Source organism: Pithys albifrons, chromosome 7 (genome assembly GCF_047495875.1).
Source record: "Pithys albifrons albifrons isolate INPA30051 chromosome 7, PitAlb_v1, whole genome shotgun sequence".
Classification (NCBI taxonomy): Eukaryota; Metazoa; Chordata; class Aves; order Passeriformes; family Thamnophilidae; genus Pithys; species Pithys albifrons.
This window is the reverse complement of record NC_092464.1, coordinates 57,401,384-57,425,499: the sequence shown is the minus strand read 5'-3', so window position 1 is coordinate 57,425,499 and position 24,116 is coordinate 57,401,384. Positions and strand designations below refer to the sequence as shown.

At 55.5% G+C, this 24,116-nt stretch overlaps 1 protein-coding gene and 1 pseudogene across 1 annotated transcript; one reads left to right on the top strand and one right to left on the bottom strand.

Annotated features, from left to right (window-relative positions):
- Positions 1-4,227: 4,227 nt before the first annotated feature.
- LOC139673828 (class I histocompatibility antigen, F10 alpha chain-like) lies at positions 4,228-10,276 on the bottom strand. The gene is made up of 8 exons (XM_071559649.1): positions 10,054-10,276; positions 7,224-7,487; positions 5,761-6,036; positions 5,298-5,570; positions 5,082-5,189; positions 4,945-4,983; positions 4,797-4,829; positions 4,228-4,531 (listed from the first exon to the last, which is right to left on the bottom strand). The coding sequence occupies exons 1-7, from the start codon at positions 10,259-10,261 to the stop codon at positions 4,816-4,818; spliced, it is 1,182 nt and encodes a 393-aa protein (XP_071415750.1). The 5' UTR covers positions 10,262-10,276; the 3' UTR covers positions 4,228-4,531; positions 4,797-4,815.
- Positions 10,277-11,114: 838 nt separating this feature from the next.
- Positions 11,115-23,153, top strand: LOC139674673 (olfactory receptor 14A16-like; annotated as a pseudogene).
- The last annotated feature ends 963 nt before the right edge of the window (positions 23,154-24,116 follow it).

Genomic DNA, 24,116 nt, shown 5'->3' with positions numbered 1-24,116 from the left:
GATGCTCCTGTGCTCCTAAAATAAAGCACAGAGAGCTGATAATGCCCCCAGGCACTCACAGCTCTCCTCAGGAAAGGAAAACTCATCCCCTAGAAGTTATCCTTGTAATATTTGTAAGAAAAAATAAAAATCAAAAAACCAGAACGAGGACCAACTGACACAGAGCGGAAATACCTGTGGCTGCTGCTGTCGAGTCAGTGGCAACTGCAAGGGTTTCTGTACTTATTAAAACTCTATAAACCCCCCCCATCAATGCCCAGCAGGTGTTCTTACGATCACCACAGTAAATAAAATTATTCCCAGCCCCTGCACCTGGTACTTCCCCCACAGGTAAAGATTTTCCAGGTGAGGACCCCCTGCCTGTGTTTGTAAAGGGAAGACCCAAAAGGATGTTTTTCCCTGTCCAAATGCTGGAATTGTTAATAAGGTTTCACTGATGCAGCATTTTGTTCCTGTCCCCCATCCCCAAATCCCTCCTGCTCCAGGCTGCAGCTTGGGGCATTTTGGAGTGAAAACCAAGTGTGGGGGGGAAAGAGGTTGAAAAAAGTTGATAGAGGCACAGAAATGTCTCTCCCTCAGACATTTCCCCTCCTTTCCTCTCTCCCAGATTGATTGACTCCCACCCACCCCCAGGCCTGTTTTGGATCAAAGCTCCAGGAGATTCCTCTGGGTGGGGGCACAGCAGCTCCCAAACCCCTCCCAAGGGCCCCTCCAGCCCTTCCCCCACCAGCCCCCAGTGGGTCAGGGGATGGAACCCACCAGCCTTCCCCACCCAGAACCATTTCCCAGCCCTGGGCAGGCCCTCTGCTCCAGGGAAAGGCTCCTTCTCTCTCCCAGCACAAGAGGGCAAAGAAAAGCAGCCCCAGCTCAGCCCCAGCTGTGGGTGCTGAGCACCAGGGTGGCCGTGAGGGCCCCGAGGGGACAGTGGGGACAGTGGCGGGGGTTGGGGGGGGGGCGGGCTGCGATAAGGACCCCTCGGGCTCTGGAATGCCAGATCCTGTTCAATGAAGAGGCATAGGAAAGGGAGAGACTCAAGGCATCCATCACTCCCCACCCCCAGAGCCCGAGGCAGGGTGTCCTGGGGCAAAGCTCCCTGGGGAGACACCCCAAGTCCCTGCAGCCCCCCTGAGCAGGGGCAGGAGGAGCTGAGCATTCCCAAAAAAATCTCCTTTGGGGGTCCCAGCATGGGGGGTGGGACAGCAGCCAATCAGAGCCTGGAGAAAAGCCCCCCCAGCCCCTTCTCCCTCAGTCCGGGCCTCAGTTTGCCCACCCTGAGCAGCCCTTGGGGACCCAAGGGGTGGCATTAGCCCACCCCCATCAGCATCCCCTCGAGTTCCTCTGCCCCACCAATCTGGGGGGCCAGCAGACACGACCCCCAGTCCCTGCACCCCTGGGATGGGGCCTGGGGGGTTTGTATCCAGAGGGAGGAAAACCAGGAGAAAGGACAAGGAGTTCCAGCACAAGGTACCAAGAGGAAAAAAGTATTTCTCACTTTCCAGAATGGTGAAAATAAAAGATCAGGGTGTTGATTCTGAAGGCTAAGAGAGAAGAATCAATAAAATATAATTGAAAGACTCATAAAATGTTGGAATCAATGAAATGTCAGGTCTATTTAAAAAAAATATACAAAAAGAGTGTTGTGGAACTGGTACACGCTCAGTGGAAGCCCTGGGGACTCCTTTATCCTGCCCTCTAATTAGGAGCACTTTATTAGGTTAATTAACCACTGATTCATTACTCTCTATTCGTCTGACAGGCACAGGCCAGCACGGGCTCCACAGGCTGCAGGGCTGCTGCTCTTGCCAGCACTCAGGGCATTGGTTTTATTTGCCCCCAAAAGGGAAAACAGCCGCAGATCCCTTTGGCCGAGCGGAGGAGGGAACAGACTTGCGTAAGAAAGGACCATAAAACTTTTTCCCCAGCTTGGGAAGAACAAACCAAAGAGAACTGAGGCGAGACCCCCTCCGTCGGGCCCTGGAGCGCGGGGAAGTCGCGTCGCAGCCGCTCCGGCTCCGGCAGCGGCACCGCCGGGTCGTGACGGGGAGGGGCGGGAGGGGGAGCCGGGCGGGAACGGGGAGGGGAAGGGGAAGGGGAAAGGAGAGGCAGAGGGAGAGGGAAAGGGAAAGGGCCCTGGGGGCGCCGCTACGAGGGGTCCCCGCCAGGCCGTGTCACTGAAGAGCCGCCCCGCGGGACGAGCGAAGTGCGAATACAAAGCACATAATGAAGGAAATGGAACAGAGATCGGCACTGAGGGGGCCCGGCCGGCACTGACGAGCCGCCCCGCGGGACGGGCCCTGTCGGGAGTCACCGGAGATGGGGGCGAGGTCGGAACAGAATAAAATGCAGTGGACAAAACAAAGTAAAACAAAAGAGCCGCACCGGAGGAGTCTCCGCCGCCCAATAACTGAAAGAACTGCACGGCGAGACGAGCGAGGAGGAGCGGCGGTGAAATAGTCGCCCTGGGTGGGGTGCGGGAATAAAATGGAATGGAATAAAATAGAGAGAGTAGAATAAAATACACTAAAAGAGCCTTCCCGAGTCACCGAAGAGCTGCCCCGAGGGACCCGCTCTCGGGTGTTGTCAAAGGGCCGCACCGAGGGGAGGGCGAGGGGTGACTGGAATTAAGCACAGAGAATAAAATCAATAGAATCAAAAGCCGCGCTCGGGGGGTCCCCGCCGCCCCGGACCTAAAAGAGCTGCCCCGAGGGAGCAGGGACTGTGAGGGGCTGGGGACCGGCACGGAGGCGTCCCGGCCGTCCCGTGTCACTGAAGGAGCTGCACAGCGGGACAGGCGAGCTGTGAATACAATCGATTAGAGACAATAAAATAAATGGAATAAAAACCTGCGCCGAGCGGTCTCCGCTCCGTATCTAAAAAGAGCTGCCCCGAGGGAGCGGCGGGGATGGCACCGTGGAGGTCGGACGGTGTTCGGTGTCCCCGAAAAAGCCGCATCACTGGGCGGGGACAGAAGGGCGGCACGGAGGGACGGGAAGTGTGAACGAAATACAAAACATTGAATAAAATACAAGTAAAGAACCGCACTGGGGAGTCTCCGCCGCCCCGTGTCACTGAAGGACCTGCACAGCAGGACCTACGAGGTGTAAATAGAATAACATATACAGAAAAAAATATACAAAATAAAACATTTGCGATAAGGGGGTTGTGCCACCCGGTACCTTGAAGAGCGGCCCCGGGGGGTGTGAAGGTTCGATAAGCGGCACCGAGGGGTCCCTGCCGGCCCGTGACTCCTTTTTATTCTCTTTTGCTAGTTGGTATTGCAATAAATGATGTTTGTGGTTATTTGTACTGTGATTATCTTAATTCTGGACATATCTCCAAAATGAACTGATACAAACTCCTGTCTGTTGAAACTCTTCCCAAAGAGGGATAAAGTCCACTTTGGGAATTTTCTAGAGAGGCACTAATAAGCTGTACTAGTGAGGGATAGAATGAGCTCTTAGAGCTGCAAGGGCAACAGCTCCAGGTGGGAACACACAGAGCTCCAGATGGGAACATGCAGCTGCTCTGGGCTGCAGGAGCTGGGGGAGCTCCCATAGCAGGTTCACAGCCAGAGAGGGGCAGAGCCGGGAGCGGCACCACCTTTGACTCTGCCCATTCCCGAGCAGTTCCCGTGGGACCGTCCCCTGCTCTGCTCGCCCCTGCCCCGTCCGTGATCGGCCCCAGCCCAGTCCCGTTATTGGCGTGTGCGCCCTCATGGTGGTTTGGGGGATTACAGGAGACCCCAAACTAAAACCTGGGACACCTCCACCTCTGGGGTCTCCATCCCTGTCCCCATTCCCGTTCCTGGTGTTTTCATCCCAGTCCCGTTGTCTCCTGGTGTTCCCATTCCTGTCCTCATTCCAATTCCTGTCGTTCCCATTCCCATTCCTGCTGTTCACAACCTGCTGCCGATGGCCCCGTTCCCATTTCTGGTGTCCCAACCCCTGTCCCCATTCCCATTCCTGGGGTTCCTATCCCAATTCTGGTGCCCCACTCCCAGTTCCTGGTGTCTCCAACCTGCTCCCAGTGTCCCCATCCCTGTCCCCATTGTGTCCCTGTTCCCATCCCCTGTGTTCCCATCCCAGTTCCTGGTGTCTCCACTCCCAGTTCCTGGTGTCACCAAACTGTTTCCTGTGTCCCCATTCCTGTCCCGAGTGTCTCCATATCCCTATTCCCATTCTTCATGTCCCCATTGCCATTCCTGGTTCCTAAAGAGGAACTGCCGGATGCCAGAGGAGGGGATAAGAATTTATTGCCGAGGCAGGAGATTTAATTGAAGCATTAGGAATAATTGTGGTTCTTGGCTTTCAGACATGAAAAAGCAGGAAGTTGATCCATTGGGAAGAGCCATGGGGTGCCAGGGTGGGTGAGAGATGCGGGATGAGCTCTGCCAGCAGCTCCTGGCCTTCCTCAGAAAGAGGGAAGGGGCTGGATCCAGCTCCATGGATTGCTCAGGTGGTAATTCCAGCAGGGATGACAGTGGGGGACAGAGTCACCATGTCCCTGTCCCCATCCCACAGGATGGATCCAGCTGTGGAGCCCACAGAGAGCAGGAGCTCCTCTGGAATCCAGCATCATCTTGCTCCACCCATCCCACCCAATCCCACTCTGGAATCCCACCTCTATCCCCAGCCAGCCAGCCTGATCCTGCTCCATAATCCAGCCCTGATCCCACTCCAGAATTCCTTCTGATCTCACTCTGGAATCCTGCCCTGATTTGGAATCCCATCTCAATCCTGCTCCATCCACTATGCTCTGATTCCCCTCTGGAATCCCACCTGGATCCCACTCCATACCTGCACGGGAGCCATCAGTTCAAGCATCTGCTCCTGTGGAAAACAGAAGATCCATGAGATTCTGGCCTGGATCACACACCTGGATCCATCCTGGGATCCGTCAAGGAGAGGATCTGGATTTGTATCCAGACACACTGCTGGTACTCACTGATAGGTGTTGTGTTGTATCCATTCCTCTCCCTGTTCCCTATGGAAATAAAGCGGGATCAGCACCTGTGGCACAGGATCCCTGGAATGCTGTCAGGTGGATCTGTGCCCCTTCCCCACCCTCATCCCATGAGTTACCGGATTGGAGCTTCCAGACACCAAATCCCATGAGGCTGATGAGGATGATGGCAGCGATGACGGACAGGGCGACCACCACTGGGGTGGAATTCCAGATGGATTCTGGCTCTGGGAAGAGTGTGAGTGTGAGGAGGGGGAAGGGAACCCCCAACCCACTTCTCCACATTCCCAAATTCCCTGTTCCCAAATTCCCAGTTCCTACATTCCCAGCCTCACCCCAGGCGAAGATCCCGGGCTCCGGCATTCCGGCGTGCTCCACCCGGCACCGGTACTGCTCCCACTCCCCCGGCAGCGCCTCGATCCTGGCCCAGCTGTGGAAGGTGCCGTCGCTGTTGGGAACGATCCCACCCCACTCCGTCTCCTGATCCCGGATTTCATCCTCCTTCATCCAGCTGATCCCGATGATCCCGGGGTAGAATCCGTACGCGTGGCAGGACAACGTCAGGATCCCGTGTTCCTCTTTGCCGGAGACATGGACATCGGGGGGCTCTGGAATGGGATAATGGTGACATCCAACCATGGAATTCCCACGAGCATGGGGTGGCAATACGATCTGCCCATGAATTCCCATGACAATGGGATGGGGCTAAGATCCATCCATGGAATTCCAATGCAAATTACCACATTCCCAAATCCTGCATTCCCAAATTCCACATTTTGATGGGAATTCCATCCCCACCTTTGTGCTCCAGCGCCTCCTGCCCGTATCCAACGTATTTCCGGAGCCATTCTGGACAGATGTGCTCCAGGTAATTTGTCCGCCTCTCCGCCATGATCCCTTCGTGTTCCCATCTCCTCTTGGTGACCTGGGCAGTGCCATCGGCCGCCACGAAGCTCTTGGATCCCAGCTCGAAGGAGATGAAATCCCGCCCGTCGTAGCCGTACCGTTCGGATCCACGGACGGTCCCATCGGACAGGACATCACAGCCAACAACCCGCTGCCAAGTGTGGAGACCTGGGGGGCAAACAGACCCACAGAGACACCCCCTGGAATTGTGTCCCAGCCCCACAGATTCACTCCAGCCACACAGGTCCCATCCCCACAGACTGCATCCCAGTCCCACAGATCCACATCCCAGCCCAAGATGCATCCCAGCCCCACAGATCCATATCCCAGTCCCACAGATCCACATCCCAGCCCCAGAGATGCATCCCAGCCCCACAGATGCACTCCAGCCCTACAGATCTCCCCCAGCCCCAAAGATTCCCCCTCCAGCCCAGAGATCATCCATAGCACCACAGATCACAACTCAGCCCCACAGATACATCCCAGCCCCACAGATGCATCTCAGCCCCATAGATCCCATCTCAGTCTCACAGATCCTATCCCAGCCCCACTGATCCCTCCCAGACCCACAGATCCCAAGCCAGACCCACAGATCCTCCCCAGTTCCAAAGATCCCTCTCCAGCCCATAGATCTCTCGTAGCACCAAAGATTGCATCCCAGGCCCACAAATCCCATCCCAGTCCCAGAGATCCCCCATAGCCCCACAGATCTCATCCCAGTCCCACTAATTCATTCTAGCCCCACAGATCCCCTCACCGCGCTAGAAATGCCTCCCAGATCCCCAGATCCCATCCCAACTCCCTAGATCCCAGCCCCACAGATCTCCTCCAGTCCTAAAGATTCCCCCTTCAGCCCAGAGATCTCCCGTAGCCCCATGGATTGTAACCCAACCCCACAGATGCACCCCAGCCCCATGGATCCCACCTCAGTCCCACAGATCCCCCTTTCAGCCTCAAAGATCCATCCCAGCCCCACTGATGGCCCCCAGTCCCACAGATCCCAGCCCAGCTCCATACATCCCAGGCCAGCCCCACCTTTCCCCCTCCCGGCTCCACAGATCTCAGCCCAGTCCCACAGATCCCCTCCCCGATCCACAAACCCTAGCCCCACAGATGCCCCCCCAGACCCAAAGATCCCAGCACAGCCCCACAGATCTCCACCAGCCCCACAGATCCTTCCTGTCCCTCAGATCCCCTCTCAGTCCCACAGATCCCAGACCAGCCCCACAGATCCCCCCAGACCCAGAGATTCCCCCAACCCCACAGATCTCCCTCCAGCTCACAGATCTCTCATAGCATCACAGATCCCATCCCAGCCCCACAGATCCCCCCCATTCCCAGCTGCCCCCACTCACCCCCGCTCTGGTTGTACCGGCCCCGCAGTATCTCCAGGCTATCGGCAGTCACGTGCTGGTTCCTCTCGTTGATCTCAGTCTGTCCATCCCAATATCCCGGCTCGGGTCCCTTCTCCATCCACGGCGTCTGTGGCTCCATCCGGCCCCGCTCGCTGTCGTAGCGGGTGATGGGGATCCCATCCAGGAATCCCATGGACATGAAATGGGGGACCCCTGGGCTGGGCTCCGACACTGCCACGAACTGGTACCGCAGGGAGTGGAGAACTGGGGGGACACAGAGATTTGGGGGGTGTGGGGGGTCACAAGTAAAGGAAAGGGGGAACTGGGAGAGGCAGGAATGGGCTTTGGGGATCCCAGGGAAGTTGGTGCAGGGAGTGTCAGTGCCGGGGTAGGGGGTGCAAGGGGGTCCCACTGCACAGGACTGGGGGCTCAGGGGGGTCCCAGAGTCAAGGAAAAGGAGGGTACAGGGATTGGGAGAGCTGGGACGGGGAGTCCAAGAGGTACCTGTGTCCACGAAACGGGAATCCAGGGGCCCACAGGGTCAGGGAGAGGGGGTCACAGGGTGAGGAGACCCAGAATGGTCGAGAAAACTGGTGCAAGGGGGTGTTGGTGCAGGATAAGGGGGTGCAGGGGCGTCCCTGTGTATGGGAATGGAAGTTCAGGGGGATGTAGGAGGGTGCCCCTGCCCAGGAATGGGGGTACACGGGGTTCCAGTGCCCAATAAGGCTGTGCAAGGGGTCCTAGTCCCAAACAAAGGGGTTCAGACGGGGTCTGGGTGCTGAATAAGAGATGCAGGAGGGTTCCCATGCCCAGGAATGGAGGTTCAGGGGGGTCCCAGTGTCAAGGAAAGGGGAGTGAGGGCACGGGGAGATGTGTGATGGAGGTTCAGGGGTCCCTGTGCCCCGGAAAGGGCAGTCCAGGGGTCCCCAGTGTTGAGGAAAGTGGGGTCTGAGGGCTAGGAAAGGGTAGGAATGGGGGTCCAGGGGGTCCCAAAGTAAAAGAAAAGGAGAGCTGGGAGAGGTGGGATGGCTGGGAAAGGGGGTGCAGGGGGATACTGGTGCAGGATAAGGGGGGGTCAGAGGTGTCCTGGTGCTGAACAAGGGAGGATCCAAGGGGATCCAAGGGTAAAGGAATGGGGGGTGCAGGGACTGGGAGAGGTGGAATGGGAGGTCCAGGGGGTCCCTAGGCCCTGGAAAGGGGGGGCAGGGGTCCCCAGTGTTGAGAAAAGGGAGGTCATGAGAAGGAGAGACCTGGGATGGCTGGGAATGGGGGTCCTGGAGGTCCTTGGTGTAGAGGGAAGGAGGGGCTGGGGGCTGGGAAAGGCAGGAGTGTGGGTCAGCGGGTCTTAGGATCAAGGAAAAGGAGGGTCTGGGAGAGGTGGGATGGCCAGGAAAGGGGGTGCAAGGAATATTTGTACAGGATAACCAGGTATAGGGGGGTCCTGGTGCCAGATGAGGGGGTTGCAGAGGGTGCCCGGGAATGGGGGTGAAGGGGGGTCCCAGTGCCCAGAAATTGTGGTCAAGGGGGTTCCAGTGCCTGGGACTCCCTGCAGGAAGAGCAGAGAGTGAAGAACTGGGAGGACCCCATGACTGGCAGGTTTGGGAGGTCCAAGAGTCAAGGAAGTGGAACTGGGAGAGCCAAGAGAGTCAGGAAAGGTCCAAGCTTCAAGGAAAAGGCGGGGATGGGACTGGAAAAGGAGAGACAGAGGGTCCAGGGGGTCCGTGTGCCCAGGAAAGGGCAGTCCAGGGGTCCCCAGTGTTGAGGAAAGTGGGATCTGAGGGCTGGGAAGGGCAGGAATAGGGATTCAGGGGGTCCCAGGGTCAAAGAAAAGGGAGGATCAGGGGACTGGGAGAGGCAGGATGGCTGGAAAAGGGATTGCAGGGGGGTATTTGTTCAGAGTAAAGGGGCTCAGGGGGGTCCTGGAGCCGGGGATGGGGTGCATGGGGGACCTTGTTCGGAAACGGGGATTCAGGTGGTCCAAGTGAGGGATAAGGTGGCTCAGGGTGTCCCAGTGCCCAGGAATGGGGGCTCAAGGGGTTTCCTGTGCCCAGGAATGGGGGTTCAGGGAAGTCTCCTTCCCAGGAGTGGAGATTTAGGGAGGATCAAGGAGGTCCCCATGTCCAGGAATTGCGGTTCAGGAGGTTTCCCGTGCCCAGGAATGGGCGTTCAGGGGTCCCGGTGCTGGACAAGGGTGTTTAGGAGGGTCCCGGTACTGCGGGAGGGAGTTTGGGGAGAGGGGTTCCAATGCCCAGGAATTGGGGGTTAAGGGGGTCCCGGTGCCCGGGAATGGGGGTTCAGGGATTTCTCTGTGCCCGGGAATGGGGGCTCAGGGGGGTCCCGTTGCCCAGGAATGGGGATCCAGGGCATCCCAGTGCTGGATAAGGGGGTGCACCGTGGTCTCCGTGCCCACGGAATGGGGGCTCAAGGGGTTTCCCGTGGCCAGGAACGGGGTTTCAGGGGGCCTCCATCCCGGGAATGTGGTTTGGGGAGTTGCCTTCGCAGGAACAGAGGTTCAAGGGGGTTCCCATGTCCAGGAATTCCACTTCATGAGGTTTCCCGTGCCCACGAATGGGGTTTCAGGGGTCTCGGTGCCAGATAAGGGGGTTTAGGGGGGGTCCCAGTGCTGCGGGAGGGGCTGCAGGAGGGTCCCAGTGCCCGGAAATGGGGGTGGAGGGGAATTCTCCTGCCCGGGAATGGGGGTTCTGGGGGGTCCCAATGCCCAGGAATGGGAGTTCAGGGAGGTTCCCGTGCCCCGGCGTGGGGGTTCAAGGTGTTCTCGGTGCCCGAGCATGGCAGTTCAGGAGCTCCCCACTCCGAGGGTCCCACTTACCCTCCGTCGTCCCCCCCGGGGCCCCCAGGAGCCCCAGGAGCCCCAGGAGCGCCCCCAGACCCAGCGCTGGGGCCATCGCGCTGCTCCGCTGCGGCCCCGCCGGGCCCGGCCCGGGCCCTGGCCCCGCCCACAGAGCCTCCTCCGGCCGCGCGATTGGCTCCGCTGTTCCCTGGTCGCCAATGGAAGCCCGATCCGCCTGTGACGTCATCAGTCTCCGGGCAGATCCCGGTGGCGCAGGTTGTGAGACGGGAAAGTCGAAAGTGTCCGAGGGAGCGCGGGGGGGGGAATTCCCGGGAATTCACCTGGATCCCCTTTGGGACCCCTCCTGGGACCCCTCTGGATCCCCCTGGGACACTCTGGGACCCTCCACGGCCACGAATTGCGGGACCCCCGGGCCGGGCTGGGCTGAACTCCCGCGCCCTGCGGTGAAACTCGGCCTTAAACCCGCTGGTTCGGGGCGGGATCGGGAAAGGGCGGCGGTGCCGGGAAGGGACCGGGACGGAGCGGGGTAGGCTGGGATGGACTGGGGTGGACTGGGATAGACTGGGACACCGGGATACACCGGGAGCAGAACTGGGACAACAGGGATCGTACTGAGAACAACTGGGACCACATTGAGGGTGGCTGAGGTCATACTGGCATCATACTGGGAGTGACTGGGAGCATTCTGAGGGCAGGTGAGACCATGCTGAGGGCACCTGAGGTCATGGTGGACGGGACTGGGATCATATGGGAGTGAGTGGGGCCACATTGGAGGTGACTGGGAGCCACTGGGCCCATGCTGGGAGTGCCCTGGGCCCCACTGGGTGGAACTGGGTGGCTCTGGCCCAGCTGGAGCTCAGGGTTGTTCTCCCCCAGGGCCCCTCGGGCCCGGCCGGGGCTGCAGTTCTGAGCCAGGGTCGAACAGGGACCCCCCGAGTCCCACTGACTCCCCCGGCCCTGCAGAGCTGAGGGACAGGGAATGGCCAGGGATAGGGAATGGCCAGAGACAGGGGATGGCCAGGGACAGGGAATGGCCAGGGACAGGGAATGGCCCCGGGGACAGGGAGCAGCCGAGGGCCATGGCATGGCTGGTTCCTGCCCTGGATGTCACCGCCGGGAACGTTCGTTTTCCCCCGTGGGCAGCGAGGGGCGCTGGAGGGTCCCTGTGCCCCCCTGCCCTCAGTCCCTGCCGGCACCGCTCCGGGCCGTGTCGCTGTCACGGAGCGGCCGCTGCCCCGGGACAGGCTTGGCTGCAGAGTTTGGGGTTAAACCCGCCCCGCTGGGCCGGGAGGGCAGCCCTGGACACCAGGGCTTTGCTCCTCGGGCTCTGCAGGGGCTCCCGCCGGGGCCTCGGCCTCCTTGGGGCATCCCCTGCTCCGGCCTGGGCTCCTCCCCGGCTGCGGGGGGGTCTCTGCCCCATCCCGGGCTCCTCCGCAGGGCACAGTCGCTCCAGATCAAGGGGACACGGAGCTCCAGCCGGGTCGGAATAGCAGCGATTCCCTGCGCTCCCGGAGCCCGGGCACATCGCCAGGGTGGGAATGCTCAAGGGGCGGCTCCGGGCACATCGCCAGGGTGCGAATGCCCAAGGGGCGGCTCCGGGCACATCGCCAGGGTGGGAATGCTCAAGGGGCGGCTCCGGGCACATCGCCAGGATGGGAATGCTCAAGGGGCGGCTCCGGGCACATCGCCAGGGCTGTAAATGCTCACGGGGCGGCTCCGGGCACATCGCCAGGGCTGGGAATGCTCAAGGGGCGGCTCCGGGCACATCGCCAGGGTGGGAATGCTCCAGGGACGGCTCCGGACACATCGCCAGGCTCTTTCCCGCAAACCGCGGGGGTTTCGGAGAGGGAGGCGGGTTCTGTACAAAGTGCGGGCGGGGGGCGGGCACTCGGCTCGGCTCGGCCGCGGCCCCGGCGCAGGTGGAACCCGAAGGGCTCGCCCCCCGTGTCCCCCCGTGTCCCCTCCCCAGGCCCGCGGAGGGAGCGGCTGCCCGAGGGCTCCTCCTTCCCCCTCGCTCGGAGCCGGGGCCGCAGCAGCGCTGGCCCGTCCCGGTTCCGCTCGGCCCGACAGGTTTGGCCGCCCCGTCCCCGGGAGTGTCCCCGGCCGGTGGGACCGGGCTTGGAGCCCCCTGGGCTGGTGGGAGGTGTCCCCGGCGGGGCACGGGTGGGGCGGGGTGGGCTTTATGGTCCCTCCCAACCCAAGCCATGCTGGGACTGAAACACAGACACGGTCTGGGATGGACCCGAGATGGGGATGTGGGATGGACTGGGATGGGGGCTGGGATGGACTGGGATGGGGTGTGGGATGGAGCGGGATGGGGATGTGGGATGGATCGGGGCTCTGGGGGCTGGGCTGGACCAGGATAAAGCAAGTTTGGGTTTGAGTTCAGTTCTCAAGATTGCTGTGCCATATCCAGAGAGAATTTGTGAGGGGGAAGGAGGATGTGGCACTAGGGGAGCAATAATAGGCAGATTTCTCCTCCATGTCCTGCTCCATCTCCCCTGGCCCTCCCCCTCCAGCCCAGCCCAGCCTGTGGGTCCCACCTTGGGGTCCCAGTGACCCCCCCAGGTGTCTCCTTGCAGGGACACCTCAGGTAAGGGCTGAATTACTCTTTTGTTTTCTGATAAAAAGTGGACATTCCTGTCGACTGTTTGGATTCTCTCTCTTTTGGTCACTGGAGAAAAGCCCCTTTGAATAATTCCCACATGCACTTGTGGACTCATTTCCCTTCCCTGGGCAGCAAAACAAAAGGCCACAACTATATTGGGCTGTAATAGTTTTGAAATGCTCTTTGGGGCACAAAAGTCCTGTATTTGCTCCAAACTCAGAGTCTTTGGGAGTATTTTCCATGACAAGTTTCTCTGCTGTTCCCCACTAGATCTGTTTTCTCCTCCTCTTCCTCCCCCACCTGTTTTTCACCCCAAAATGCCCTAAAGTGCAGCCTGGGGCAGCAGGAATTTGGGGGCTGAGAACAGTAAAAACTCTGCATCAATTAAACCTTATTCAAAATCAAGTGTTTGGGTGGGAAAAAGTATCCATTTGGTTCCTACTTTGCAGGCACAGGTAGATGGTTCTTACCTGGAGAATATTTACCTGTGGAGGAACTGCTGGATAAGGACTGGTAATAATTGGAATTTGTTGATGTCAGGGTTTATGTATAATTTTAATTAATGTGGAAACTCTTTGCAGCTCCCAGTGACCCACCAGCAGCATCCACATTCTGTGCCAGTGGGTTCTTGTCCTCTTTCTCTGTTTATGTTCTTATAAAGATTCTACAAACTGTTCTCATGGGGTCAGTTTTGGTTTGCTGAACCTGTTAATTTTTAACTTTGTCTTGGGGGTAGAGCATGGCCAGGGAAAGTGTTGTGAGATTGCTTGCAAAAAGTGAATTTCTGAGCAATCCAAACTGCTTCAGCTCCGTGAGAATCACGCTGATACTTCAGCCTGCAAGGACACACACCTGCTGTTTGTCCTGTAGGCGACGGTCACTCCTTGCAAGTGTTTTCATGGGAACGTCTCAACTGCCTTCCTGATCTCCGGACATGGACCTCAAAACATCGGGATGAGATAATGCAAACACTGGGCTTGTGAGAGATGGGCTGTTAACCAATTGGAAGTTCTAGGGTGTTGGGGTGAGACTCTTTTAGCCAATAAGATGTATCTCTAACCCTGTATAAACCGTGTGCTGTGTGAAATAAAAGGGCTTCACTATAAACTTCATAAGCTTGTTGGTGAAGTCCTTTCTCTCCACGAAAGTTTGTTTACTTTAGGGAGTGACAGATTTGAACATTTGTTGTTCTTCCCCCTCCCACCCCACTGCCCCACAAACATCCCTGAGCCACCTGTGAAGGACAGGACCTGCTGTCCCAGGGCCTGGGGCTCAGGCCTTGGCCTTTGTGCTTCCTCCAACCAGCCCAGGGTTTTCTCAGCATTGCAGGTGCCTGCACAGAGCCTTTGTCTCCCTGCAATCAGGGCCTCCAGGGATCTGCTCTAAGGAGTCCCTGGGGAGGCTTTGTCAGTGCCTCCCCTCAGTGGGGCCCATTGATGCTTCAAGGGACTTGGAGTTTGGCTTCTGACTTCTTGAGCAGTATTTCAAACTTTGTCTCACTACTTGAGGATCATGGACTCATCTCCAAATACACAGTGGGGCTCATTAAAACACAGAAAAACAATTTATTTCTCTTTCTTTAATTGTTTTCACGTCTTCAAGACTTGTACTAATTGGAGTTGTTTTGTAGTTTTGCTAAGGAGGAAATTTCAAAGTGGACTGCCAAAAATTTTTTTTTTTCATTAAAGGGAATGATTTACACAGAGTTGAGCTGCAAGAGGGTCAGGATACAAAGGATTTGGATACAAAAGAGTTAAAACAGAAGAGTAGTTCTTTATCATTGACAAGTTTAACAGTTATCAAGTGAATTGACACCATTTGCTATAATTTTAACAGTGACTCAGTTATAGATTCACAACAACAACATTCACACCACACTCAATTCACACACACACAGGCAGAGATGTGTGGACACATCAATATCTGTGTGTGTAAAGGTGCCCATCCACAATTCTCCTGGTTGTCAGTGAAACACTCCCATCCCATCCCTTTGTGTTTCCCAAGAGACAAGGGGGGCACCTGGAGAGGTGTGTTTGTTGAGGGGGGATGAGAATTGTCCTGGACATCAGTGACGCTCTTTGGAGTGTTGCAAACTTGAGGGTTCCCGAGCTCCGAGAGGCTCCCAGAGGTGCCCACTGAGAGGGAGGTGCTGGGGAGCTCCAGGGGCCTCCCTCAGGACCTCTGTTTGTGGGGTCACAGGGTGACTGGCTTTAGTTCTCTGCTGAATTTCCATCCTCATGTCAGTAATTCCTGGAGATTCCAAAATGTTTGGGAATTGTTCCACTTCTGCTACATACAATTCATGTAGGGAATGTTCCAAGGCTTTCAGAGAGTGGCTGATTATCCTGTGATCCCCACCTGTTATGGTCAGGATTGTCTCCACCTTTATCATACAGGAGCACCTGGCACAGTCAAGGGACACTTCACCACACACCTGGAACAGTCAAGGGATACTCCTGGAAGGAATGGGGGGAAACTTCCTGACCCAGGTAATAGGAGGCCTTTCCAGGGGGGATGTGTTCCTGGATCTTTGGTCACCAAGGCAAGTGGTGACCAGTGGTGTCCTGGGCTGCCTCCAAAGCAGCCTGGGCAGCAGGGGAGGGGGATTCTGCCCTCTCAGGTGAGACCCCACCTGCAGAGCTCTCTCCAGCTCTGGGGTCCCAGCACAGCAAGGACATGGAGCTGTTGGAGTGAGTCCAAAGGAGGCACCAAGATGATCAGAGGGATGGAGCAGCTCTGCCATGAGGGATGGCTGAGAGAACTGGGATTGTTTGGCTGGGAGAAGGAAACCTTTGGGGTGGCCTAACTGTGGCCTTCCAGTACCTTAAAGAACAAAAAGGAAGATGGAGAGAGACTATTTACCAGGGCCTGGAGTGACAGGAAAAAGGGGAATGACTGAATCAGAAGGTTTAGATGAGGTATTAGGAAGAAATTTTTCCCTCTGAGGGTGCTGGCACAGGTTTCCCAGAGAAGCTGTGGATGCCCCATCCCTGGAGTGTTCAGGGCCAGGCTGGGCAGAGCTCTTGGGCAACCCAGTCTAGTGCAAGGTGCCCCTGTTCATGTCACAGAGGTTGGATCTAGATGATCTTTGAAGGTCCTTGAAACTCAGGACACTCTGTGATTCTGAGTTACTTCAGGCAACTGTGAAAGAGCCCAACATCTTGACCCAACTGGGGAAAAGGTAATTTTCAAGAAATGGAAATTAAAGTCAGTAATGCAAAGACCCATCAGGTCCAGCCCCATAGAAAAGGAAAGTCATATTTCTTATGCTGTGGGTGCAGAAGGCAGTAGGTGTTGGGTTGTGCCTCAGAACACTCAAGCAGATCTGATCAAGTGCACCCATGAGCCAAGGCAAACACTGAGCAGAGTGAGGGGCAGTGAGTGGGGGCCTGACACGCAGAAGGAGCAGATTGCTGGGGGAGGAACTGCCTTTCCTGTGCCAGGACCAGGACACATCCCACTGCAGGAAAAGTCCCAGGCCAGGCCCAGCACATTGAAGGCCACAGGCAAAACTGCAGAGTGACTTGGTGGCACCTCTGCCAGGGAGAGCCTGAAACCCCAAATGCATCTTGGCAGCAGCAGGTCCTGCCAGTCCATGGCCAGAAGCCCTCCCTTGCCAGCCCAGCCTGGTGGGCAGCACTGCAGAGCTGCTGGTTAAGGGTGTTCTTTCTTGCTGGGCTCTGCAAAGCCACTTCTGCTACAGGAGCCTCATGGGGAAGCAATTGGGCCCCAGTAACTTGGAGACAAGATATTAATCCAAACCTGCTCATGCTGTTGCCAAACCCCTCTGAAATGATTGGGGTAATAAAACCCCCTAACACTGCATATTTGGTGTTACAAAGGTAGGAATCACTTTATTCCCAGTGCTCTCTCTGTGTGTCCAACAGAAATCCTTTCACACAGACACCAATGCATCACAAAGAAATCAATGTTCATTGGATCTAAATGACATAATTTTATTGAAGTAATTTTGAATTAATATTGAATTAATTTTTATCTTCTACTGGTTATGGACTTCTCCCTCTCTGTGCTAATTAGTCCATATTTTTAGTCTTTTTCTCCTGGTTGGGGCTTTCCATCACATCTACTAAGTCCTTGTTAGCCATCTTCTTTATCTGCTGGTTTCTGCAAGTGTCCTTGTGGTCCATAAATTCTGCATTCCGGATGTCCAACATCAACAGTACATCTTTCTATCCCAGGCTTTGTTCATCAAAGCATATCAAGGTTCACTTAACAAAACTTAGAGAATTAGTACTTTTCCCAAGCTGTGTTCTCACAGTGGTAGGTTAAATTCTGCTGAGTGCTGGCTGAAAGAGATTTAAGGCCCAACACACAACTTGTCTTTAATTCAAGCAGTTCATTAAAAGGCTAATTAAAACCATGATGAAATTAGAAAAGTTATATCATTTCCTACAATCTGAGCAGAGATCAGACAGGGGCAGAGGGAAGGGGAGGCCAGGCATGGGGATATGGCTGGAATGTGGTGGTTGTGAGGTCACTTCCACTGCAGCAGCCTGGGTGGCCCTCAGGAGACATTCTGGCCAGGGAGCATTGTGAGGTCATCCAGCACATCAGGGAACCCACACAACAGAAATTCCATCCTTGGGGAGGTGAAAGAGTGGGGCAGGTGGGAGAGCCCCCAGGTTCTGATTCTGGGGGCAGCTCTGTCACACAACCCCACCAACCCTGGCAGGCAGGAAGGCAGCCTGGGCTTGTGGCCACCCTGCTCTGCACTGGCCCTGAAACTGGGGAAAAGTCTTTTCCTCATCTCCAGGCTGAGCATTCCCTGTTTCCCTCAACACCCCTTGTCTTTCATCCTCTTCACATGCCAGCTCCAGTCAAACCTTCCCTCCCTCAAAAAGAGTCGCCATTTCTAATTTTTTATTTTGCAAACTGTCCTTGCTGTCACCTCCTGGCAGGGGCTTCATGGCCCCTGTCACAGCCAGCCCTGGCCCTGCACTGACCCAGCTCTGCTGCCCCACAGATGCTGCATCAGGAAGGGAAGGCCCCATGGAGAGGGAAATGCACAGGGAATCATCCTGGAAGAGACCTCAAGAGGTTTCTGGGCCAAAGCACAGTCAGTGGAGAAAGGGACACAAGGATGGGCTGTTTGTGTGCTCTGCCATGTCAGGAGAAGACGTAGAGCTCCAGAGACATCCAGACAATGTGGATCCTTCAGGATATGATCTCAGACAGGGGCTCCAAGGCCTCTGCCAGTCACTGGTTTCTCTGGTTTGATGTTCTCTGGTGGTTCCACCCACCCCCACCCCCACCAGTGTTCTGTGCACACACACCAGTCTCACCAGTGTCTGGGCCCCCAGAGAACACAAGATCTGATGGTATTGTGGCTCCCACTCCAGTCATAGAATCATAGAATCATAGAATCGATTGGGTTGGAAAAGACCTCCAAGATCATCGAGTCCAACCCTTGGTCCAACTCTAGCTCATTTACTAGATCATGGCACCCAGCGCCACGTCCAATCTGCATTTAAAGATCTCTAGGGATGGTGAATCCACCACCTCTCCGGGCAGCCCATTCCAATGCCTGATTACTCTCTCTGTAAAAAATTTTTTTCTGATATCCAACTTAAATTTCCCCTGGCAGTCGTTTGCACTTAGACCTCCCTCCATACCCAGAGTACAGAGATCCCTTGTCCCAGAAAGTTCTTGGCAGTGGAGGGATTAGGAAAATGGAACAGACTGTGGGATCAGTTACAGGGCACAGCCAGAAAAAGGCACTGACCAGTCACCTCTTTGCACATGCCCAGCTCCTTCATACCCTTTTCTCTCTGATTGCTCATACATCTTCCTCCACAAATCACTTTGGTCATTTCCTGGACATCCCATGGCAAGTCTTGTACAGTCCCTAAATGCACTTTGTGGCTGCCCACCCTGAGTCTCAGTACCTGAGTGAGAAAACCCCCAACCTCAGCTGCAAGGTCATCTTGGGGGCTGTCACTGATCACTCGGGGAGCCTTTCATGCAGAGATGTTGGAAATCTCTATTAGTTCCTTTGTAACTTTTGAGGTTTGAAAGGTTCCTCCAAAGTCATTGAAATTCATGTCCCTAAAAGGACTGTTTTTCCATTTTCATAAAGTGTTGGGGATTAGGTCACATTAAAATGCCAACATGGTGCATGTCAGTATATGCAACCCTGTGGAGAAGGAGTTGGGGACATAGAAATAAAAGAATAATAAACACTCTTTAGTTTGGAAGAGACCTAAACCAGACCCTAGTACAACTCCTTTCCATTAGCCGTGGACACCTTCCACAAGTTCAGGCCGTACAAAACCCCCAACCTTGGACAGCTCCAGGAATGGGGTTTCCACTTACTCTGTAACCTGGCCCAGGTTCCTGCCACCCTCATCACAAAATATTTCTTCCTGACATCCAATGGAAATCTCCCCTCATTCAGTTCCAGTTCCTGTGCCTTGTTTTGCCAATACAACCCTTGGCAGAAAGTGTCACTCTGTCTCTCCTGCACTAAGAGCACTACATTTTCATGGATAAACATCCTGGAGAGGGACCAGAAACATCCCATGGAGGGGTTTGGAGGCCTCAAGCACAAGCCCTGGACCCAGTGCTGTGGAGACTGAGGAAAGAACAGGAGAAGCTGAGAGGGCTGAAGAGCAGTTAAAGGGCAACTGGAGAGGTGCAGACTGCACACAAGGAGAAAGGAATTTCTGCCCAAGGGCAGTGCTGTGGTGCAACACATCCCCCTGAAGGAGTCTGGATCAGTCCAAGGCTTTGTGCTCCAAGGCAGAGCCAGGGAGGGGGGAGAGATGTCAGTGCAGGAAGGGGCCAGCGAGGTGGGGCAGCCGGGGGATGCCGACAGCCTGCAGGGAAAGGGGCAGGGCATGGACACCGTAGGACAGCCTGGGCTGGAGAGGACACAGGGATGTGCAGAAGCTGAAAGGCCCCAAGAGAGCCAACTTGTGCAGGCCTTTGGCCATGGCTGCTGTGTGTGCCCTGATGACATGAGGAGACAAGTGAGCCTTGCAGCCCTGGGGCCTCATTGCCTCCTTGTCCCTGCTCAGCAGCCTGGGAGGTGCCACCCCATCCTCCTGTCCTTGGCATTGCACATCCCACATCCCAGTGCCCCAGGAAGGGCCTGGAGGAATGAGGGAGGGAGAGGATCTCTCTTCCCAGGGCTGGGGGTCATGGCTGTGACCTTTGGGTTAATGAAATGCTTCTTACTTTCCTCAGCATCAGAGTGACCTTTCTTTCCTAGTCCATATTTGTCATCATTGTCTCTTTGTTTTCTAACTGGAATCTGGGGACACTTTCTCAGTTATGTCCCTCAGAGGGACCCATTAACAACAAAAGAAACTTTAAAGTTTGATTCTGACTTTGGTTTCTCAAGAGGTTCCTGCACCTTTCCTCAGGGTCTGATGTTCAGGGACTCAGCACCAAACCCCCCAGAGGGCCATTAAATGCCCTGGGCTGTTGCTGTGCTGCTGAGCTGGGCCGGGCTCCTGGCACACAGGGAGCTCCTGGCAAGCGGGCAGCGCTGCAGAGAGACAGCTCTGCCCAGGAGCAGCTCCTGTGCACAGCCCAGCAGGGCTCAGGGCACTGCCTGCACACACAGAGGGCAGAAAAGCAGGGCAGAGAGAGGTTACACACAGTCTGGGGTGTGATGGAAGTTGAGAGGAAGATCCACAGAAGAGGAATCTTTCCAGGCTTTCAGAAGGTAAGTCTGCATGAAGGGCAATGTATGTGCAGTTTGTGGGAAGATCTCCCAATGCTGGCACATCCCACAGCCTGGGGGGGCTCTAATGTGGGATATCACAGTTTCTCTGGTGCTGAAGAGGAGGACGAGCTGCAAAGCAGGGACTCTCTGCTGCACCATCCCAGGGACATCCCAGCAGGGTTCCCTCCTCCCAGGGATGGCTGCAGGGCTTGAATCCAGGCTGTGCAACCCAGGCTGCCCCAAACTGTCCTCCAGAGCAGGGTCCTGCACCCCAGGGTGCTGTGCCAGGGCAGGAGCTCTGCCACCTGCCAGGGGCAGCTCTCAGCTGCTCTGGGGAGCTCCCTCAGTGCTGGGGGAGAGGCTGTGGGTGGAAAGAGCAAACCCTGGCAGGGCAGGGCAGGGCCGGGCAGGGCAGGGCAGGGCAGGGAAGGGCAGGTTTGTTCAGCTATCAAGTGAGAGTTTCATAGGTGAGGATTGCTTACAGAACCAGAGCACTGCAGGATATTTTCCAGGGGATTCATCAAGGAGAAGGTGAAAGGAGGGATTTCTGTCAAACTCTCAAGCCACATACCTGGTGGTGTGTCATGCAGAGGGAACACTGAAGAGCTGCACAGGAGGTGAGAACTACCTGGTATTGTTGGTGTCTGGGAGGTGGCACAGCTGGCTCAGGGTGACACTGCCCTGAGTGCCCACCTGGTTCTGCCCTGGATTCTCCCAGCCGGACCCTCAGTGTGCATTTCCTTTTTTCTCAACTTCCTCATGTTGCTGGGGTTGTTTCCTCCTTCTCTCAGTCAGGCTCACTGGGAATTGGAGTTCAAGCTACAGAGTCAATCACTGATCTTGTGATCCCCCTCAGGCAGGTGGGTCCCTGGGAATGAGACATTCCAATTTTCCTCTGAGCTGTGGGGCTGTCAGTAGTGAATTCTGTGTGCCTGGAGAATGAGGTGTGTTTCCCAGAATCAAACCCCATTGTCAGGACACTTGGCTCTTCTCTGAGATGTCCTTCCAAGCTGGGAGCTGCCCTCAAGAATGCAAATCATCTTCATAGCACAATTGTGTTATCTGAAATCCCCAGTGCAGAGGGGCAGAGATGCTGTGCCCATCCCAGGAAATGCTGTTGAGTTGGTGAGATGAGCCATGTGTGTCCTTGAGACCTTGAGCCAGGCTGAGACATTGAGTGGTCTGTGATGGATCTCTCTGCTCTCAACTGTGTCTGGTGGAATTTCAGACAAAAATGGGAGTGTGATCACTCTCTGTCTGAGGAAGGTGCAAGTCCAGGGCAGCTGGAAGAAGGCAGAGGGACAGAGCAGCTCCCCTCACTCTGCACTAAGCCACAGACATGGTCCTGTTTGGGAAGCCCTGCTCTACTCTTCCTCAGGGCAGCACAAATGCTGAGGGGTTCTGCCATCCAGGAAAACTCCACAGGGAAGATGAGGGGAGTCAGAAACAAAACACCCAAACCTCTGAAACTGTCTTCTGGAATCCTGAAATCTTCTCAAAATTGGGAGTGCAGATGCCCATGAGAACTTTTGCTTTAGGAGCAGTTTCATCTGACACAGCTGAACACCAGGATGGGCCCTGCCCCCACCATGGGCATGACCCCCCTGGAGCAGAGCAGGGCTGACCCTCACAGCCAGTGGGCAGAGGGGCTGCTCCTCATGGGAAATGTAGTGAGCACCAAGCAGGGCTCCAGCCATGGATATGAAGCAAAGTTTCCTGAAATACGAAAAGTGATGGATGTGTGCAGGAGGGAGAGGGGTATTGGGAAATAGTTTTGATTTATCTGAGAAACGTCTGCCCTGACTTGCCAGGGTTTAGCTCAAAGAAGCATGTTCTGACTTCTCCCTGACTTTTTCCACATGAACAGGTCCCCATACCCAGAGGCAGCAGATGACCAACAGCAGCTCCATCAGCCAGTTCCTCCTCCTGCCGTTGGCAGACACGCGGCAGCTGCAGCTCCTGCACTTGTGGCTCTTCCTGGGCATCTCCCTGGCTGCCCTCCTGGGCAACGGCCTCATCATCAGCGCCGTAGCCTGCGACCACCACCTGCACACCCCCATGCACTTCTTCCTGCTCAACCTGTCCCTCACAGACCTGGGCTGCATCTGCACCACTGTCCCCAAAGCCATGCACAACTCCCTCTGGGACACCACAACCATCTCCTACACGGGATGTGCTGCTCAGGTGTTTTTCTTTGTCTTCTTCCTGTCAGCTGAGTTTTCCCTCCTCACCATCATGTGCTACGACCGCTACGTTGCCATCTGCAAACCCCTGCACTACGGGACCCTCCTGGGCAGCAGAGCTTGTGCCCACATGGCAGCAGCTGCCTGGGCCAGTGGCTTTCTCGATGCTCTGCTGTACACAGCCAATACATTTTCCCTGCCCCTGTGCCAGGGCAATGCCCTGGGCCAGTTCTTCTGTGAAATCCCCCACATCCTCAAGCTCTCCTGCTCACACTCCTACCTCAGGGAAATTGGGCTTCTTTTGTTTAGTTTTATTTTAGCTTTTTGCTGTTTCATTTTCATAGTTTTCTCCTATGTGCAGATCTTCAGGGCTGTGCTGAGGATCCCCTGTGAGCAGGGACGGCACAAAGCCTTTTCCACGTGCCTCCCTCACCTGGCCGTGGTCTCCCTGTTTGTCAGCACATCATTTTTTGCCTACCTGAAGCCTCTCTCCATCTCTTCCCCATCCCTTGACCTGGTGGTGTCAGTTCTGTACTCGGTGGTGCCTCCATCACTGAACCCCCTCATCTACAGCCTGAGGAACCAGGAGCTCAAGCATTGTCTCAGGAAATTGATGACTGGTTTCTTTCAGAAATAATGAAGTACCAGTTTTCTTCTTAGAGCATTCGGAATGTAACTCGTTACAAGCCCTGTCTGCTTTTAGCCACATGTCCTCTTTTGTGTTTGTTTTATTTCTGCTAGTTTTTCTTTTTCTCTTTTCTTAGTTAACATAATGTTTCCATAAAAGAACGTTATGTCTAAATAATGATTAATGTTACCACAATATCTACAAGTCTCCGGATATTCAGTTATTGTTCAAAAGTCATGAGTCCTGTGATTTTTAATGAAATAAACTTCCCTGCACTGACTTGTGGTGTCCAAGATGCTTCCTAAACCCTTCTCTGTGCTGCAGGGTCAGTGTCTGCGTGCACAGGGGGAGGGAAGAAATCCCAGCATAGCAGCAAAACCAGGGACAAGGGCACTTACTCTTTCCACATCTTCTCTTTCCAGCTCCACACTCTCCTTCTCAGCCCTTATTTTGGTGCCAGGCCCAAGTGCTCTGCCAGCTTGGTCACATCCTGCTGCATGTCCATCCTGGGATCACAGGCAGGGACAGGTCATGGGCACTGCTGGGACACAGCTGGGCTCCACAACAGCAGCTCCATCAGGAAAGGGGTTCTCCTGAGGGCAGGGCAGGAAGGCTTTGCTCCTCTTCCATAGTCACTGTCAGGAATGTGTCCAAGGAAGTTCCCTGGCAAAGCAAATCCCAGTGCCCAGTTGCAGAGTGTGAGCGTGCAGGATGTGGGCTTGTAGCAGTTTCCTTGCACAGCCAGAGGTCCTAGGACAGACTTGAAGGACCAGCAGAGCAGGGTCTGGGCTATTTCTTTGTTCCCTGGAGAGTCTTGAGAGGTGCCCCACAGCAATTGTCACAGACTAATTACTGCAAGCCCCATTCCCAGCTCTGGCCTCTCATCCAACCTGCAAGAGTTGGTTGTGTCTCCATGAAGGGATGTCAAGGTCAGAGGTCCATGTTTGCTTTGCACTTCAGCATGTCTTCTGT